Source organism: Oryx dammah, unplaced genomic scaffold (genome assembly GCF_014754425.2).
Source record: "Oryx dammah isolate SB20612 unplaced genomic scaffold, SCBI_Odam_1.1 HiC_scaffold_2, whole genome shotgun sequence".
Lineage (NCBI taxonomy): Eukaryota > Metazoa > Chordata > Mammalia > Artiodactyla > Bovidae > Oryx > Oryx dammah.
In genome coordinates this window covers 159,852,668-159,872,658 of record NW_024070186.1, presented here as the reverse complement: position 1 = coordinate 159,872,658, position 19,991 = coordinate 159,852,668, and the positions used below count along the sequence as shown (strand labels likewise).

The 19,991-nt window shown below is 42.2% G+C and overlaps 1 protein-coding gene and 1 non-coding gene across 2 annotated transcripts; one reads left to right on the top strand and one right to left on the bottom strand.

Annotated features, from left to right (window-relative positions):
• Positions 1 to 3,388: 3,388 nt before the first annotated feature.
• On the top strand, positions 3,389 to 15,995 carry ZNF200 (zinc finger protein 200). The gene is made up of 5 exons (XM_040255292.1): positions 3,389 to 5,102; positions 5,835 to 6,161; positions 6,902 to 6,993; positions 7,298 to 7,421; positions 13,705 to 15,995. Exons 2-5 carry the CDS (start codon positions 5,915 to 5,917, stop codon positions 14,421 to 14,423), a joined length of 1,182 nt encoding a protein of 393 aa, XP_040111226.1. The 5' UTR covers positions 3,389 to 5,102; positions 5,835 to 5,914; the 3' UTR covers positions 14,424 to 15,995.
• LOC120859474 lies at positions 12,683 to 12,789 on the bottom strand. Its single transcript, XR_005720093.1, has one exon. It is a non-coding gene; the product is annotated as a U6 spliceosomal RNA (small nuclear RNA).
• Positions 15,996 to 19,991: the final 3,996 nt, after the last annotated feature.

Below are 19,991 nucleotides of genomic sequence, written 5' to 3'. Positions count from 1 at the left end.
GTTTTATTTCATTACCTGAAATTGAGGCTATGAATTTTTCCATGTGAATTTCAACTTTTTTGCTTCATTCTGTCAACACACATATTTGATAAACAATCCATAATAGTAATAGTTTTATTCAAGCCAAACTGAGGACTACTGCCTGGGAGACACAGATTTAAGAAGTACGTGAATTGTGTTCCATAGAACCTCAAAATGGGGGGAAGCTCTATAGGCAAAGCCCCAAACCTAATTGTTTGTCAAGAATTATAATTGAAGCTGGTAAGAATAAGAGTGCTTAGTAAGTTAGGACTGGTTGGGGTCCAAAATGGCTACAAAGTTACAAGGGGAGACTTTGGCCCATTAGGTTGCAGCTGGCAGCTACTAGCAAATACAGTTCTGAGAATGGTTTGTGCCACCCTTGAGTTTGATACAGTTCAGAAAATTTAGGTTCTCAATAATGCAAGCACAAGTCTGAAATTAAATCACAATCACTATCCTGCTCTATTTTGGATGCCTGAATCACAGTCTTATATTTTGGCAGAACAAGGAACATGGGCTTCCCTGGTGGTCCAGTGGTTAAGAATTTGCCTTGCAATGCAGGGGACACAGGTTCAATCCCTGGCCAGGAAGATTCCACATGCCATGAGGCAACTAAGCCTATGCTCCATGACTACTGAGCCTGTGCTCTAGAGCCAGAGAGGTGTAACTACTGAGCCCACGGGCCACAACTATTCAAGCTCAAGACACAGCAAGAAAAGCCACAATGAGAAGCTCACACACTGCAACAAGAGAGTAATCCTCACTCTCAGCAATTACAGAAAAGCCCATGCACAACAACAAAGGCCCAGCATGGCCAAAAAGTAATATTAATAAAAAAGAACAAAAAAACATCAAACATGACAGGTTTCAAATGAGGCAGATTAGCATGCACACAACTAGTTAGCATGACCCTGGTGTCTGGGAAGAGAACCTCATCTTTAATGGAGTACTAGCATTGGTGTTATGGGGGTGGGAAGGGAACATCTATCCCTATCTTCAAAGAGGACATTTTCAACAATCTGGTAGTTGTATTCTTTTTTTTTTTTTTAATGGTTAAAGCATATGTACAATGTAAGTTAGACAAGCCATAAAACAGGCTATTCTAATTAGCATAAAGTTCAAGCCAAATCATTTATAAACAAGAATGACTTCCCCATACCTCAACATGTGAAAACCTGCTTCCATCAAGTCTATAAAAATGGTACAGTTCCTTTAACTACTTGCTATGTGGGATCCAGATATTGAATGAGTTTTTTGTAGTACTTTTACATAAATCAAGATTGCCGGGAGAAATATCAATAACCTCAGATATGCAGATGACACCACCCTCATGGCAGAAAGTGAAGAAGAACTAAAAAGTCTCTTGATGAAAGTGAAAGTGGAGAGTGAAAAAGTTGGCCTAAAGCTCAAAATTCAGAAAACGAAGATCATGGCATCCGGTCCCATCACTTCATGGGAAGTAGATGGGGAAACAGTGGAAACAGTGTCAGACTTTATGTTTCTGGGCTCCAAAATCACTGCAGATGGTGACTGCAGCCATGAAGTTAAAAGACGCTTACTCCTTGGAAGAAAAGTTATGACCAACCTAGATAGTATATTCAAAAGCAGAGACATTACTTTGCCGACTAAGGTCCGTCTAGTCAAGGCTATGGTTTTTCCTGTGGTCATGTATGGATGTGAGAGGTGGACTGTGAAGAAGGCTGAGCACCGAATTGATGCCTTTGAACTGTGGTGTTGGAGAAGACTCTTGAGAGTCCCTTGGACTGCAAGGAGATCCAACCAATCCATTCTGAAGGAAATCAACCCTGGGATTTCTTTGGAAGGAATGATGCTAAAGCTGAAGCTCCAGTACTTTGGACACCTCATGTGAAGAGTTGACTCATTGGAAAAGACTCTGATGCTGGGAGGGATTGGGGGCAGGAGGAGAAGGGGACGACAGAGGATGAGATGGCTGGATGGCATCACTGACTCTATGGACGTGAGTCTGAGTGAACTCCGGGAGTTGGTGATGGACAGGGAGGCCTGGTGTGCTGTGATTCATGGGGTTGCAAAGATTCGGACATGACTGAGCGACTGACCTGAACTTACATAAATATTTTAAATATTAAATATTTGTATTTGTAGGATGTAATTTTCCCTGTCAGGTGGTTTTTTAAAAGTGAGATATAATTCACATCCCATAAAATGCACCCTTTAAAATACACAACTAATGGGTTTTAGTATATCCACAATGTGTGGATCAACACTAATTCCACAACATTTTCATCATCCCCAAAACAAGCCTTGCACCCATTAGCAGTCACTGGTCTTTACCCTCTGCCCTCAGGCCCTGACTACCACTAATCTATTTTTTATCTCTACAGATTTGCCTGTTCTGGACATTTCACAAAAGAATTACAAATATATGGTGTTGTGTGACTGGTTTCTTTGGCTCAGCACAGTGTGTCAAAAGTTCATCCATGTTGCAGCATGTATCACTGTTTTGTTCCTTTTTTACTGTTAAATAACTCATTATATGGAGAAGGCAATGGCACCCCACTCCAGTACTCTTGCCTGGAGAATGCTATGGATGGAGGAGCCTGGTAGGCTGCAGTCCATGGGGTCGCTGAATCAGACACAACTGAGCGACTTCACTTTCACTTTTCACTTTCATGCACTGGAGAAAGAAATGGCAACCCACTCCAGTGTTCTTGCCTAGAGAATCCCAGGGACAGAGGAGCCTGGTGGGCTGCCGTCTATGGGGTCGCACAGAGTCAAACACGACTGAAGCAACGTAGCAGCACATGGATATACACCTTCTTAATCTGTTCCGCAGACAAGTGGGTTGTTTCTACTTTTCAGCCAGTATGAACAATGCTATTTGTGTATAGGTTTTCATTTCTCTTGGGTTTATACCTAGGAATTAAATTATTTGATCCTATAGTAATTCTTGATGCTTTTGAACTACTGTGTTGGAGAAAACTCTTGAGAGTCCCTTGGACTGCAAGGAGATCAAACCAGTCAATCCTAAAGGAAATCAGCCCTGAATATTCATTGGAAGGACTGATGCTGAAGATGAATCTCCAATAATTTGGTCACCTGATAAAAAAAAAAACTGAGTCATGAAAGAGACCCTGATGCTGGGAAAGACTGAGGGCAGAAGGGGATAACAGAGGATAAGATGGTTGGATGACACTACTGACTGGATGGACATGAGTTTGAGCAAGCTCTGGGAGTTGATGATGGACAGGGAGGCCCGGCTGTGCTGCAGTCCATGGGGTTGCACAGTCGGAAATGACTGAGCAACTGAACTGGTAATAATTCTATGCTGATGTTTTGAAAGACTGCCAAATCTTTTCTTTCTTTCTTTTTTTCACCACGCTGTCATGCATGCAATGTCTTAGTTCCCCGACCAGGAATCAAACCAATGGACTGCCAGGGAATTCCCACTAAACATCTTTTCAAATGTCAATATCATTTAGCTTTCCTCCTGTATGGAATGGTTCCATGGCCTTTGCCTCAGTCTTTGGTCAGTTGCCAGGAGCTCTGTATGCTGGGAATGCCTTATTCTTTATTTGACTTATCTTGCACAATTACATTCCAGTCTACTGCTTGTTTGACTTTATCGATATTATTTTCTAAAGTTTCTTTTTTAAATACATTCTCACAAGTTTATATTCTACTTTAAGGCACCTCAGTTTCCTACTCTGCCTCAATATTAAACAGCGTTCTCGTAAATATTCTTTCATTGTCTATTAAATCCCAATTTGGGGGTATGTAAAGACAGGAGTCTTCCTTTTTTGCAGGAAGAACACACAACTTTTGCTAGTACCAAGCTTAAAAGCCACCCTTTCATACAGGTCGACACATATATTCAGATCAATTTTAGCATTTATTGTTCTATTTATTCACTCGTAGTTCAAACTATACAGCTTTGACTAAAGAAGGTTTTTGTTTTTGTTTGGTAATTTTGATGTCTGGAAAGACAGGTATTCTTTAACTTACTGCTATACAGTTTTTGTTTGTGATTTTTTTGCCACACAGTTTTGACAATAGTCTCTTCAAAACACATTTTAGACCATGGCTGAATCACCCAGTTTCCGTTAAGAAAAGAGACTCGTTTATATTTTCACTTTAGTCATCCTGACTGACAATGACTTTACACAGAGAAATAAGGCAATCTCTGCTCTTGTGTAGCCCAAAATCTTGACCAATATCTCCCTGGCGAATGAACCGAGTACGTGAACAAGGCAGAAAGAAAAGATAAACGGAGAACGGAAGCGGAATGGACAATTAGGATTCCTCAGAAAGTAAGATGGCCGGTCCAGACCGCAGTGTAGGAATTGGCATACAGGGGAGGGGAGCGTCGCCCGGCTCTGACCAACGGGCGGCCCTACCGAAAGAGACGGCTGTAACAGAACCCTAGACCCGATAGAGGCCAAAACCCACCACCAACTCACCGCCACCTCACTTTTTTGATAGACCCCAGGTGCTGCGGCGGAAACTGCGGCTGCCTCGCACAGACCTTCCGGTCCTCCCGCCAGCCCGCTTCCGGTCGAGCCCAGATCCTGCTCGGCCCCAACCGCTGAGCCTGACGATCTCCCATTGGCTGTGTGGCGCCGAACTACATTTCCCAGCAGCCCCTGTATTTAGCTCTTCTGTACTTGGAGTGGTGCCAACCAGGTTTGGCGGGCTGGAGCTAGCCTTTAGTTTTCCGTCTCCCAGGTACAGCCTCAGAGAGAGCGGATGCTGCCAACCTGGCCTCCCCGCGGTCCTGAAAGTCCTGCTGGTCGGCCTCGAGCCTCGCCTTCTGAAGCGCAGACTGCCCGCTCCAAGCGAGGAGACCAGGCTTCCGCACCGGAAACGAGGCACCGGGCGTGACATCACGGCCGCCTAGACACCCGGTCTCCCAGAAGACACCGCGTCCCGGTCGTCCTCACCAACTAACCGCAGCTCACACAAATAATAGCTGGCTGCCAGTGAGGACACCCCGAAGGGCGAGGGTTGGGCTGGGCCTCTCGCGCCTAGTTTCCCAGTCTATCCCTGAGTCTGGGTCCGGGGTTGTCCCCAGCGTGCGCCCAGGCACAGCAGAACCCCAAAAGGTGAGGGGCTCCGGGAGGGCGGGAACCAGACTGAGGCGGCCTCTAGGGAGCGAAACAGGGGCCATTACTGGAGCGCACCCCAGGCAATGCCGCCAGCTGAGCTTTGCGGTGAAGATGCTCCTTGGCCAGTGGGAGAGGCTGCAGAGTGGGCCTGGACCGGTGGGCCCTACCGGGATGCCCCCTGTTCCTCTTACAAGACTTTGAGGGCGGAAAAGGGTCGGCTGGCCACATGTAGACCCCTCATGCTGCCTTGCGGTTGCTCCTTGGGCCAACCGCCCCCTGAATGATATCCTAGGGACATGCGGTCCAAGGGCTACGGTGAGGCCAGGTTCAGTTGCCAAGCTGACCTCTAACCAGATGCCCTCGTTATTGAACCTCGGATTTCCTGTCTTTTGGCCCGTTGCCTTTTTTTTTCCCCCCAGCGTGAGTGAAACCATTTTTCCTGGAGTTTGGAGTTTGAGCTTCACATTATCGTGAGGAAGACCCTTGGTCTTCTGCCGGTTGTCTTTGCTCCCTTCTCTTTGGCCCTTGAGGTTTGGACATCTTCCATTCTCAGGATATTCCTTTCAGGTCTTGCTGAGAGTATCAGGTGCAGGGGTCTTCCTTTCAGTCGTGAGTTCCCTACCCCAGCTTATCTTTCCTTACTGATTTAGATTTCACGTGGCCTCACTGCCCAAGAAACATTGGAGTAGAGGCATGCTCAGCCTGACCCATGGTTTCTCTCATCTACAGCTGACTGATAGGTTTTCTCCAGTAAGAGGTGGCTCTTGAAGCTCTGCAGAAACAAGTGTGGTGTGTGATTTCAAGGGACGATGGCTGCAAAAGTGGTCCCTATGCCCACCAAGCCAAAACGGTCCTTTATACTGAGAGTCCCTCCCAACTCCAAGCTGGGCCAAGACCTACTCCGAGATGCTACTAGTGGACCCAAGACCATCCACCAACTGGTTCTGGAGCACTTCCTCACCTTCTTGCCCAAGCCAAGCTTAGTCCAACCCAGTCAGAAAATCAAGGAGACCTTGGTTATTGTCAAGGATGTGAGCTCAAACCTTCAGAATAGAGGTAAGAAACACATACTGTTTCACTAGAAGAAAGAGGGTGGTACTGGGGATTGAGCTAGGCTTCTATAGTAATAGGGAATTCAAGTAAGGAAGGTGGGTTTTGAAAAAAGGAGTTGATTCTGATAAGTCAACATGCCAGGAAGAGGGAGTATTTTTTTTTCCTCAAGCTGGGTTTGAGTGATTTGCTAAGTGTGTGTAAAGCCATAGAATAGACTAACTTTTTTTGTAGTGTCAATTTTACTCACACATTCGGGAGGGGGAATCTTTTTTTTCTTTTGCCATGACGTGCAGCATGTGGGATCTTAGTTCCCCAACGAGGGATCAAATCTGCACCCCCTGCATTAGAAAGGTGGAGTGTTATACACTGAACTGCCAGGGAAGCCTGGGGAGTATGTTTTTAGGATAAAGAAATGTCTATGAATTATTGAATTGACTTCAGCTTATGTGGAATCTTGTAAACTTTTGTGCTTGCTGTGGACATCTTCAGACTACCCCAACCTTCCCCTTAGTGGTAATGGAAATTTTAAAAGGTGCTTAGGGGAGTCACCTTTTTTTTTAATGAAAAGACGCCATGTAGGTTCAAGACCCTGTGGTTTGAGGCCTGACCTTTGACTGGGCTCATAGGAGCAGAAAAAGCTATGAGTTACCTACCGAAGGAATGATCTGGCTTCAAAATGTGGGTAGAATCTTTCTATTAGAGTCACTGACTTTCTTTTAACTGCAGCTTTCCTCTTTCCCCAGTGCAACCTCGTCCCTTAGTGAAGCTTTTACCTAGAGAAGGAATCCAACAGAAACAGGAGACAGTATCTCTGTGTCTGAAATCTGAATCTGAGGTGGGTTCAGTTTCCCTGTTCATTGTTTGGGTACATCGCCCTCTCTGCTCTCGCAGCCCTCCCACATATAAAAACACACTCTAGGGAGTCAGCAGGAAGACTGGCCTCATTCTTCACTGCCTTCTTAGACAGTTGTGTTCTGCTTTTCCTCTGGCTTCTCTCTGAGCCTGGCTTTCTGGTCTGCGTGAGACTTGTAGATCCCTTCACCATCCCTTCCCCAGTCTTTGGGTCTCAGTCTTTCTTAACAGCAAGGCTGTCAAGGAACCTCTGTTGCTAAGAGGAAGAGGGCCTGTTGTTCTTTCAGAAACTGCTGGTCTTTGAGGATTTGAATGTATTTCACTCCCAAGAAGAATGTGTAAGCCTGGATCCTGCTCAGCAGCCCACCTCAGAGATGGAAGAAGACAGCATTGGGGAGATGATGTTACTGGGTAAGAAATCAAGTCCTTTGTAAGTTTAGATTGAAGGCTGTGGGAAAAGCATGATTCTGTTTCATGTCAAATTTTTTTTGAGACAATGGTCACACCAGCTAAGTACATGTTCACATGCATATTTTTGTTTTATTCTATGTGGCAGAGCCTTCTCCAGCTGAGTGGCCATTTTTCCTGTATCTTTGGGGCAGCGAGGGTGGAGGGCATCTCTCTTGGTAATCAAAACCTGCAGCTGATGTGCTAACATCATACATTTAAACAGAAAATGCACGCATACTGTTTCTGAATCCACTTTCTGCATCCAGTGGTATTCTCAACAAGATACATGTTACATCACTATTTTCATTGGACACTTGACTAATTCTTTTTTAAGTCTTATTTTGTCATTGGTATTCAATAGCTGTGAAGCCTAGTAGTGTAAGAGAAAATATATCCCATTTTTGATGGAAATATTATTTAGCATTTCTTAAGCACATGTATGCCAGTATGTGCTAGACACTATTCTAAGTACTTTACATGCATTTATTATCTCATGTAATTCTCATGATAGCACTGTGGGGTATAGGAATCATTATTATGTTATAGATGATGGAACTGAAGTAGAGAAAAGTTAAATTTGTTGAGGGTCACACAGCAGTAAGTAGTAGAGCAGGGTGTTTTTTTTTTAATATTTATTTATTTGGCTGCATCGAGTCTTACTTGCAACATGTGAACTCTTAGTTGCTGCATGTGGTATCTAGTTCCCTGGCAAGGATTGAATCTGGGCCCTCTGTATTGGGAGGACAAAGTCTTAGCCACTAAACCACCAGGGAAGTCCCACCATTATCATCTTTAAAGGGAATCACTGAGAGGCATTCTCACTAGAATTAGGATACAACAACGAAGGCCACTATCACTACTACTATTTAACATTGTGTTTTGAGTGGCCTCCCTGGTGGCTCAGACGGTAAAGAGTCTGCCTGCAATGCAAGAGTCCTGGGTTCAATCCCTGGGTTGGGAAGATCCCCTGGAGAAGGGAATGGCTACCCACTCTAGTATTCTTGCCTGGAGAATCCCATGGACAGAGGAACCTAGCAGGCTATCGTCTACGGGGTTGCAAAGAGTCGGACACGACTGAACAACTGACACTTTTCACTTTCTTTTCAGGTGTTAGCTAGTACAGTTAAATGAGAAAGAAACTAAACTTATAAGAATTTAAGAGAAAGATAAAACTACATCTATTTACATATGATATAAATGTGTAGCTGGAAAATTCTAGAGAATGTCTGAAAACTTATTATGTATAATAGGTGTATTCAGTAAGGCAATGAGATGTAAAATTTTTACACAGAAATCATTTATGGAAATACAGTCATTTAGAACAGGGGTCCCCAACCTCCAAGATCTAATGCCTGGTAATCTGAGATGGGGCTGATGTAAAGTGCACAATAAGTGTAATGTGGTTGAATCATCCTGAAACCCACCCTCCTACCCAAAGGGTCCATGGAAAATTATCTTCCTATGAAGCCAGTCCCTGGTTCCAGAAAGGTTGGAGACCAGTGATTTAGAAGATATGCATTAGGAACAAAAAAAGATTAAGCATCTAGAAATAAACTTAAGAAATGTACAAAAATGATGAGGAAAATAAAACACTTCTAAAGGACATAAAAGTAAATTTGAATGAATGGAAAGAAATATCATGAGGTCAGTTCTCCCCAAGTTAATTTATGAATTCAATGTAGTCCCTTTACTAAAACCAATAGGATTTTCCTCCCTGGAACTGGACAGTGTGATTTCAAATTCAAGTGGAAAAATAACTGCAAGTAACCAGGAAAATTGGAAAGAAGAGCAGTGGGGCAGGAGAGTTATAGGCTACCAGGTGTTTGCTGCTGCTGCTGCTAAGTCGCTTCAGTCGTGTCCGACTCTGTGCAACCCCATAGACGGAAGCCCACCAGGCTCCCCTGTCCCCGGGATTCTTAAGGCAAGAACACTGGAGTGGGTTGCCATTTCCTTCTCCAATGCAGGAAATTGAAAAGTGAAAGTGAAGTTGATCAGTCCGACTCTTAGTAAAGCAGCCTCTAAAACCTGCCATGAAAACAATATATAGTTTTGGCATGTGAGTAGCTAGACCAATGGGATGGACTAAGAAGTACAGAAATAGCTTCAAATACACATGGGGATTTAGTTTGTGATAAAGTTGGAATCCCCAGTCAGCAAGGTAAAGAGGGACTTTTTGATAAAAGGTCCAATGAAAACTTAGCCTCTTGGTGAATCATATCTTACTTTGCAAACCAAGAAGAACTCCAGGTGGGTCAAAGATTTTAAATGTTTTTTTAAAAAACAATTAGAGCATGTGGGTGAATTCCTTTATAACCATGGGATAGGATGACTTTTCTAATAAAGACTCAAAAATCCAGAAGTCTTATAAGATCAATAAGGTAAATACATAAAAATTTTTAAACTTTTTATGACAAATAAATATTTAAACAGATAAAGTACAGTAAATTGTAGGTACATACATGACTACTGGAAAAACCATAGCTTTGACTAGATGGACGTCCCTTTGTCGACAAAGCAACGTCTCTGCTTTTTAATATGCTGTCTAGGTTGGTCATAGCTTTTCTTCCAAGGAGCAGGCATCTTTTAATTTCATGGCCACAGTCATCATCTGCAGTGATTTTGGGGCCCAAGAAAATGAAGTCCATCATTTTTTCCCCATCTATCTGCCATGAAGTGATGGGCCCGGATGCTATGATCTTCATTTTCTGAATGTTGAGCTTTAAGCCAACTTTTTCACTCTCCTCTTTCACTTTCATCAAGAGGCTTTTTAGTTCCTCTTCACTTTCTGCCATAAGGGTGGTGTCATCTGCATATCTGAGGTTATTGATACTTCTCCTGGCCATCTTGATTCCAGCTTGTGCTTCATCCAGACCAGCATTCCACATGATGTACTCTGCATACAAGTTAAATAAGCAGGGTGACAATATACAGCCTCGACATACTCCTTTCCCAATTTGGAACCAATCTGTTGTTCCATGTCTGGTTCTAACTGTTGCTTCTTGACCTGCATACAGATTTCTCAGGAGGCAGGTAAGATGGTCTGGTATTCCCATCTCTTTTAAGAATTTTCCACAGTTTGTTGTTAGCCACACAGTCAAAGGCTTCAGCATAGTCAGTGAAGCAGAAGTAGATGTTTTTCTGGAATTCTCTTGGGTTTTCTATGATCCACCAGATGTTGGCAATTTGATCTCTAGTTCCTCTGCTTTTTCTAAATCCAGCTTGAACATCTGGAAATTCTCGGTTCACATACTGTTGAAGCCTAGCTTAGAGAATTTTGAGCATTACTTTGGTAGCATGTGAGATGAATGCAACTGTAGGGTTGAACATTCTTTGGCATTGCCTTTCTTTCTTTGGGATTGGAATAAGACAGGGATTAGAGTAAGGCTTTTCAGTGTAATTTTTGTATTTTGATTTAGAGCCATATAAATATATCAGCTACTAAAATTCTTCTCTATTTTTAAAGTTAGTGCAATGCTGCTGCTAAGTCACTTCAGTCGTGTCCAACTCTATGCGACCCCATAGACGGCAACCCACCAGGCTCCCCCGTCCCTGGGATTCTCTAGGCAAGAACACTGGAGTGGGTTGCCATTTCCTTCTCCAATGCATGAAAGTGAAAAGTGAAAGTGAAGTCACTCAGTCATGTCCGACTCCTAGCGACCCCATGGACTGCAGCCTACCAGGCTCCTCCGTCCATGGGATTTTCCAGGCAAGAGTACTGGAGTGGGGTGCCATCGCCTTCGTTAGTGCAATAAAGGAATGTAAAATGCAGTTGAGTTTCAGTTAATTATTCTCAAAACAGATATTTAGTTCTTTAATTTAACCTAATATAAGAAAAAGGGGTTAGGGAGAATGAATATTGGAAAAGAGGAGGAATCAAAATATGATTTATATTTAGAAAATTTTAAAGGATCAATTAAAACATGATATTTAATAGTTTTACAGTAGATCAGTAGGAATAAATAAATATCAGTAGCATTCTTAAACACAAAATAATGAGAGCTCTCCTTCAGAATGACTATAAAATAGGAGTAAAATAGATGTTTTATATGGTAAATAGAAGAGAGTTTTTGAATATTGGAGAGAAACAGGTCTAAATAGGAAAACAAAAATCATGCAAAGATATCAGTGCCCTCCAGACTTATACTGTAAATGTACTCTGTCAAATTGGTGAAAGAAGTGAATGTTCTGACTAACTACCAATATTAGACACGTTACGAACAACAAACAGTGTGATACTAAACTTCAAAAGTATCAGAGTTAAATAAAAATAAGTCATAAAAGAATGGCCAGAAAACAATAGAAATTTATTGGATTTTAAAAGACTCATTTTCTGCTTTTAAGTTGTGGGGTTATTATAGAGAAAGACTTTAAATAAAAAGAATATCAGTAATAAAGAGATTAAGATTTATAATATATACAATTTATGTATTTTTATTTATTTTATTTTTGGGTTCACTGGGTCTTTGTTGCTGCAGGCAAGCTTTCTCTGGTTGCAGTGCTCGGGCTTCCCAATGCAGTGTCTTCTCTTGTTGCAGAGCATGGGCTGTAGGGTGCTTGGGCTCAGTAGTTGTGGTGCACAGGCTTGGTTGCTCCTTGGCATGTGAGATCTTCCTGGACTAGGGATTGAACCCATGTCCCCTGCATTGGTAGGTAGATTCTCAATCCCTGGATCACCAGGGAAGTCCTATAAAATTTATTTAAATTTATAAAAGTGTCAGCCATAGATAAATTATTCGTTTGCAGTAATCAAAGTGTAAAATAAAGCTACAATGAGAAACCATTTTATACCTATTAAATATTTGAAAATTATATCTACTACCAGCAAGATTAGTTAAAATTGATACCTAGCCACATGTTGATGGTTATATTGAAATCTGTACAGTTCCTTTGGAAAGCAGTATGTCAGTTCATCTCAAGAGCTGTAGTAAAAAAAAATTGTCCTGTGCTTTGCCCCAACATTTTCATTATCCTAAGGGAATCATTAAATGAAATGTATTTTTTTAAAAAATCTACTAGTGTGAAAATGCTAAATCCAGCAGAAATTCAGATTCTGGCTTTATGATCAGTCACATTATCTAAAGTGGTTGATTTCATCCTTTAATTTCACTAAGTTGCCCAGAGTCAGACAAAGTCCCTTGTCATTCCACCTGTTCATAGCATACTTTTTTTTTTTGCTTTGTTACCTACTCTTTGTAATCTGGTGGGGGTTTGTGTGTGTGTGTGTGTGTGTGGAACTCTTCACAAATTTGCGTGTCATCCTTGCGCAGGGGCCATGCTTGTCTTCTCTGTATCTTTCCTATTTTAGTATATGTGCTGCCGGAGCAAGCGCTGTAATCTGTCATTTTACACAGACTTTTTTGGGAAATACAAGTCCTAAGTATACAGCTCAGATTTCCACAAAATGAACATATTTGTCTAAAATCAGCTAACACCCCAGATATCCCTCTTGTGGTCCTGTTCGGTCACTAGTTTCCATTCTCCCCCCAAAAATGACAACCATTGACTTCTACCATAGTTTTCATTTTATCAATTGTAGTAGTCTTTTTTTTAATGTAGATCGTTTTTTCTCTTTGGCTACACTGTGCAGCATGCAGGATCTTTAGTCCCCTGACCAGGGATCAAACTCAGTGGAAGCACAGATTCTTAACCACTGGATTGCCAGAAAAGTTCGCTGTAGTAATCCTTTCATGTCCAAAAAAATAATACACCGTGTGAAAATACTTTGCCTCCTTTAGTTGTGGTCATTTGAATTGTTTGCAGTTTTTCACTATATTGGATGTAATAATATTAGCTAATACTATAATATAGTGAAAACCTGGAAGTAACTCATCTTACCATTTACTTACTAGCCTCCTAAAGATTACAAGTAGTACCTTTTAATATTTATGTCCTTCACCCCCTGGTCCTTATTAGCTCAGTGATTTACACATAATATAAGATCAGTATGAACTTGTTGAGTAATTGGTGCCTATTCAGAAAACAAACATGGAAATCTTTCAGTCTAGTTCCACACATTTCATTAAAAAAAAAAAAAAAGAGGACTATGTGCTTGCATTATAGGTAAGCAAAGATGTATCAGTCATGTATCCCATCCTCAGTAAGGGTGAGGAAGTGTTGATGGCAGATGTCTGCCAGTCAGATTTCTGACTTTCAAGGTTATGGTCTCATGAGAAATCTAACTTGGTTTTTCCTGCATAATATCATATCCCTCAAAAATTATTAGATTTTCTCTCTGTTTCCACAGTCAGTGGCAATAATCCTGAGGGTGAAGAGCTTCAGACAGAACCTGTAGAGGATGAAGATCATAGAGAAGAGTCTTCAGATTGTGATGAAATAGATTGTTCCATGGTCCCTGAGCAGTCTCCAGATTGCCAAAAAGAAGAAAGGTTAAATACATCTATTCCAAAGGAAAGGAAAATGAGAAATCTTTTAGTTACCATTGAAAATGATACTCCTCTAGAAGAACTCTCAAAATACGTGGATATTAACGTTATCGCACTTACCCGAAATCGTAGAACAAGAAGATGGTATACTTGTCCGCTGTGTGGGAAACAGTTTAATGAGAGTTCTTACCTTATTTCCCACCAGAGGACTCACACTGGAGAAAAGCCCTATGACTGCAGTCACTGTGGGAAAAGCTTTAATCATAAAACAAACCTTAATAAGCATGAGAGAATCCATACAGGAGAGAAGCCTTATTCATGTTCTCAGTGTGGGAAAAACTTCCGTCAGAATTCTCATCGAAGTCGCCATGAAGGAATCCATATAAGGGAAAAGATACTTAAGTGTCCAGAATGTGGGAAAACCTTCCCAGAAAACAAAGAGTTTGTGATTCACTTGCAGAGTCACAAGGCCAAGAGGCCATATGGTTGTAAAAAGTGTGGGAGAAGATTTGGTCGGCTGTCAAACTGTACCCGGCATGAAAAAACCCACTCAGCATGTAAGACCCGAAAACAGAAGTGACGTCAGGGAAAGGTCTGATGATACCACCTCAGACTGAAATATTCCATAAATAATTCTGAATTGCCAGGCTGTCTGAAAAGTTACAGACAAGAAAACCTCATTATAGCCAAAATTGGATAAATATTCAAGTTTGCTGAAATCTCAAGTTTTTAGAAAATTCACAGGGAAAACAAAACATCCTCAAGGGCTATACCTCAGTTAGCAACCAGGCTTTTTGGACTAAAGAGCTTTCTTTTGTGAACTTACGCAACAATGTACAGCTCACAGATCCCTTTCCCTAAAAAGGCTTTGAAATGTGAGTCTGGGGGCCAGTTACCTTAAAGTGAAGACTGATAAGTGTACTGAAAGTATCAGAATATTCCATTTCCCCCCCCACACACATAGGATTTCACACCTGAGAAATAATGTAAAGATCCTTATCTGAAACTGTTCCCCTAAAAGAACCAAACTGCTCACTTGGTAATAAGTCAACAGCTTTTATCAGCCATTCATATCACCATCTAATGATACCCTGAAACCTTGAGAGATGAAACGGATTGTTTACTTTGGAATATAGGAAAACAGCAACTGAATGTCAAAGACTTACTCCATCATTTGTATGTGATCTAAAAACTAATGATCAATTTCAATAGCTTGCAGTTTGTGGTGAAAAGTGACATTTACAGAAATCCTCTTCACAGTGTAATTTAAAAGTGTCTGCTGTTCTTACTGTATTTTGTCCAGCTGTTAATTGCTCAAACAGCTCTCTCATGCCTTTGCCTTGCCAGAAGAAGTTTGGGTCATTCAGGCCTGGCCACCCAGCCCCACTCCTGGAAAAACTTCTGAATTTTGTCCCTCTGTTGAGTCAGGAAAACCTGCCAGGAAGGAAACCCCAGGAACCTGCAGAGGGGGAAGAAGACGTTGGCTTGGATCTGTGGCTGGTCAAGAACCTTGCCATTTGTTTAGTTCCCATCAGACCTTTGGCAATGGGTGGTCACTACCTCACAAGCATAGTGTTTACTTTTAGAAATTATCTCCCCAGTGGCTCTCTCACATTACCCCTCAGGAGGTAGGGTTCCACTGTCCTCATTGTAGTGGACATTTGTTCTCTGTGGCTTCCTGGTACCCACACTTTCCTGACTTGTCTGCCAGAGGCAAGGCCAGTGGTGCCTTCACAGGACCCATCCTGTGGTGTGTCATTTTCAGATTCTCCATCAGTCTTACTCCTCTTAGATTTCCTTAGGTTTTAATTTGGTATCTGGATTGAAATAGGCTAAATCCTGTACACTAGTGGTGGAAAATTACACATTTTGTTCCCATCCAGAAACCTACCTTCCACTGATTAGAGTATTCTGAGTACTTGTTTTTCTAATTTTCTTCAGGTAAATTCTACACAAAACAAAATTTTGTTTTTGAAAGTAGGTTGTTTTTTTTTTTCCCATTGTATTTCTCTAGTTGGTTGTTGCTCTTGCATAGGAAAGTTATTCTTAATTATATATTGGCAAAACTAGCTACTTCTCTGAATGTAATTTTCAGTAATTTCTTGGTTCTGTTAAAATTTGTGATTAAAAATTATACCATCTATAAATAATAGTTTTGTTTCTTCCTTTCTGCCCATTGCTCTTTGTTGTTACATTTAAAATACGTGGTTCTAAACTTTGTTGTGGTACAAAGCATACTAAGAACGATGTTTTATGATACAGTTGTCTTGAGTCATAGTCAAAGATAGAAAAAGAAACCCCAACACTTAAAAGCCACATTAAAACAGGCCTTTATCCATGTTGTGTATTTCAAGCCTACTGTACCCTTTGGCACCCCACTCCAGTACTCTTGCCTGGAAAATCCCATGGGTGGTGGAGCCTGGTAGGCTGCAGTCCATGGGGTCGCGAAAAGTCAGACACGACTGAGTGACTTCACTTTCACTCTTCACTTTTCATGCATTGGAGAAGGACATGGCAACCCACTCCAGGGTTCTTGCCTGGAGAATCCCAGGGACAGAGGAGTCTGATGGGTTGCCGGCTATGGGGTCGCACAGAATTGGACACGACTGAAGCGACTCAGCAGCAGCAGCAGTACCCTTTAAAATAAGGGACAAAACTGGCTGTCAGCATTATTCTCTTACTCATTTGCAAGTCTGGCCAGGGTTTACCCAGTTATCATGCAGAGGGACCCACCTGCATGCCCAGAAAACTTCAAAGGCTAAATGACTGTTGGACAGAAAGGGGCAAAGGTGAGGTCCTAGAGGTGAGAGGGTCCTGTCCCCTGCCCAAGGGTTGGGCCACGGAGTCCCCAAGATGTTTGGGTAGGTGACTCTCAGGACCCTACCCCTTCCCCACACCCAGCAAATGCCTTCTGTGCCCCACATGTAGAGTGTGCAAAGTCAAGTTCCCAGGGAGAGCACCCTGAGAGGCTGTTAACAGTTTTAAAAGCAATTAGATAAAATAATATGTAGGTAATTTATTGACTATGCCAAAGCCTTTGACTGTGTGGATCACAATAAACTGTGGAAAATTCTGAAAGAGATGGGAATACCAGGCCACCTGACCTGCCCCTTGAGAAACCTATATGCAACAGAACTGGACATGGAACAACAGACTGGTTGCAAATAGGAAAAGGAGTACATCAAGGCTGTATATTGTCACCCTGCTTATTTAACTTCTATGCAGAGTACATCATGAGAAACGCTGGGCTGGAAGAAGCACAAGCTGGAATCAGGATTGCTGGGAGAAATATCAATAACCTCAGATATGCAGATAACACCACCCTTATGGCAGAAAGTGAAGAGGAACTAAAAATCCTCTTGATGAAAGAGGAGAGTGAAAAAGTTGGCTTAAAGCTCAACATTCAGAAAACGAAGATCGTGGCATCTGGTCCCATCACTTCATGGGAAATAGAAAGGGAAACAGTGGAAATAGTGTCATACTTTATTTTTCTGGGCTCCAAAATCACTGCAGATGGTGACTGCAGCCATGAAATTAAAAGACACTTACTCCTTGGAGCAAAGTTATGACCAACCTAGATAGCTTGTTCAAAAGCAGAGACATTACTTTGCCAACAAAGGTCCATCTAGTCAGGGCTATGGTTTTTCCAGTGGTCATGTATGGATGTGACAGTTGGACTGTGAAGAAAGCTGAGCGCCAAAGTATTGATGCTTTTGAACTGTGGTGTTGGAGAAGACTCGAGAGTCCCTTGGACTGCAAGGAGATCCAACCAGTCCATCCTAAAGGAGATCAGTCCTGGGTGTTCGTTGGAAGGACTGATGCTGAGGCTGAAACTCCAATACTTTGGCCACCTCATGCAAAGAGTTGACTCATTGGGAAAGACCCTGATGCTGGGAGGGATTCGGGGCAGGAGGAGAAGGGGACGACACAGGATGAGATGGCTGGATGGCATCACCCATTCGATGGACATGAGTTTGAGTAAACTCTGGGAGTTGGTGATGGACAGGGAGGCCTGGCGTGCTGTGATTCATGGGGTCGAAAAGATTCGGACACGACTGAGTGACTGAACTGAACTGAATGTATTGTTGGGCCTATAGCACATAAAAATGTAACATCTGTGTAGCAATATAGTTGCCAATAACAGCAAAGAAGCTAGGTGTGAGTAAAGCTTTATGGGACTAAGGAAATGAAGGCAGACAGTAAGGTAATAATTATAAGAATGTATTGTTTAGTTTGTAACGATACAATATGTAAATGGATAATACATAATAATGCTTAAAATGGGGAGGAAATAAAACCATATAGAAGAAGCATTTCTGTATATAACAGGAATTAAGCTAGTATAAATCTGATGCCGATGATCAGTTAATCCTAGAGCAACCACTAAAAAAAACAAAAACTATAGTAAAAATTACTGGTGTTAAAATGCTACATTAGAAAATACAGAATAAATGCAAAAGAGCAGGAAAGACAAAAAAGGCACAAGATACAGAAAACAGAAAGTTAAATGGTAGATATCAGTATTACAAGTGAGTGGGGGGACTTTGCTGGCAGTCAGTTGGTTAAAACTCTGTGCTTCCAACGCAGGTGGCACGGGTTTGATCCCTAGTCAGGAAACTAAGATGCCATGTGCTTCCCAGTACAGCCATAAAAAAAAGTGAGTGAGTTAAAAATTCAACCAAAAGTCAGAGATCATTAAACTAGATTAAAAAACATGATCAAAGTATACGTTGTCTACTGGGTACACACTTTGGATTCAAAGACACATTGAATTGAAAGAAGGATGCAAAGAGATGTCATGCAAACAGAAACCACAGAAGACTTGAATTGTTACAATAATATTAGACAAAATATTAGACAAAATGTTACTCTAGATAAAAGTGATACCTTATAACATAGCGCGGACGGCTGCGACTAGGGCATATAGTGCGGCCAAGAGGAGCTACCCCACGTCTGAGGTCAGGGGCAGTGGCCGAGAGTGCTAGGCTGCGACGGCGCAGGAACGGCCAAGAGGAGCTACCACACGTCCAAGGCCAGGGGCAGCGGCTGGGAAGAGCAACCCCACGTCCAAGGAGCAGTGGCTGCACGGGCGCAGGAGGGCCTAGAGGAGTTATTCCATGTTCAAGGTCAGGAGGGGCGGCAGTGAGGAGATACCCCTTGTCCAAGGTAAGGAGCAGTGGCGGTGCTTTGCTGGAGCAGTCATGAAGAGATACCCCATGTCCAAGGTAAGAGAACCCAAGTGGGACGGTAGGTGTTGCAAGAGGTCATCAGAGGGCAGACACACTGAAACCATAATCCCAGAAAACTAGTCAATCTAATCACACTAGCACCACAGCCTTGTCTAACTCAGTGAAACTAAGCCATGCCCGTGGGGCCACCCAAGATGGGCGGGTGATGGTGGAGAGGTCTGACAAGAATGTGGTCCACTGGAGAAGGGAATGGCAAACCACTTCAGTATTCTTGCCTTGAGAACCCCATGAACAGTATGAAAAGGCAAAATGATAGGATACTGAAAGAGGAACTCCCCAGGTCATTAGGTGCCCAATATGCTACTGGAGATCAGTGGAGAAATAACTCCAGAAAGAATGAAGGGATGGAGTCAAAGCAAAAACAATACTCAGTTGTGGATGTGACTGGTGATAGAAGCAAGGTCCGATGCTGTAAAGAGCAATATTGCATAGGAACCTGGAATGTCAGGTCCATGAATCAAGGCAAATTGGAAGTGGTCAAACAAGATGGCAAGAGTGAACGTTGACATTCTAGGAATCAGCGAACTAAAATGGACTGGAATGGGTGAATTTAACTCAGATGACCATTAAATCTACTACTGTGGGCAGGAATCCCTTAGAAGAAATGGAGTAGGCATCATGGTCAACAAAAGAGTCCGAAATGCAGTACTTGGATGCAGTCTGAAAAACGACAGAATGATCTCTCTTCGTTTCCAAGGCAAACCATTCAATATCACAGTAATCCAAGTCTATGCCCCAACCAGTAATGCTGAAGAAGCTGAAGTTGAATGGTTCTATGAAGCCCTACAAGACCTTTTAGAACTAACACCCAAAAAAGATGTCCTTTTCCTTATAGGGGACTGGAATGCAAAAGTAGTAAGTCAAGAAACACTTGGAGTAATGGGCAAATTTGGCCTTGG

Excerpts from the sequence above, each read along its gene's own strand:
- ZNF200 (XM_040255292.1), top strand. The coding sequence starts at position 5,915 with ATGGCTGCAAAAGTGGTCCCTATGCCCACCAAGCCAAAACGGTCCTTT. Across the intron at positions 6,162-6,901 it reads CTCAAACCTTCAGAATAGAG|TGCAACCTCGTCCCTTAGTG; the intron begins GTAAGAAACACA and ends CTCTTTCCCCAG. Across the intron at positions 6,994-7,297 it reads GTCTGAAATCTGAATCTGAG|AAACTGCTGGTCTTTGAGGA; the intron begins GTGGGTTCAGTT and ends TTGTTCTTTCAG.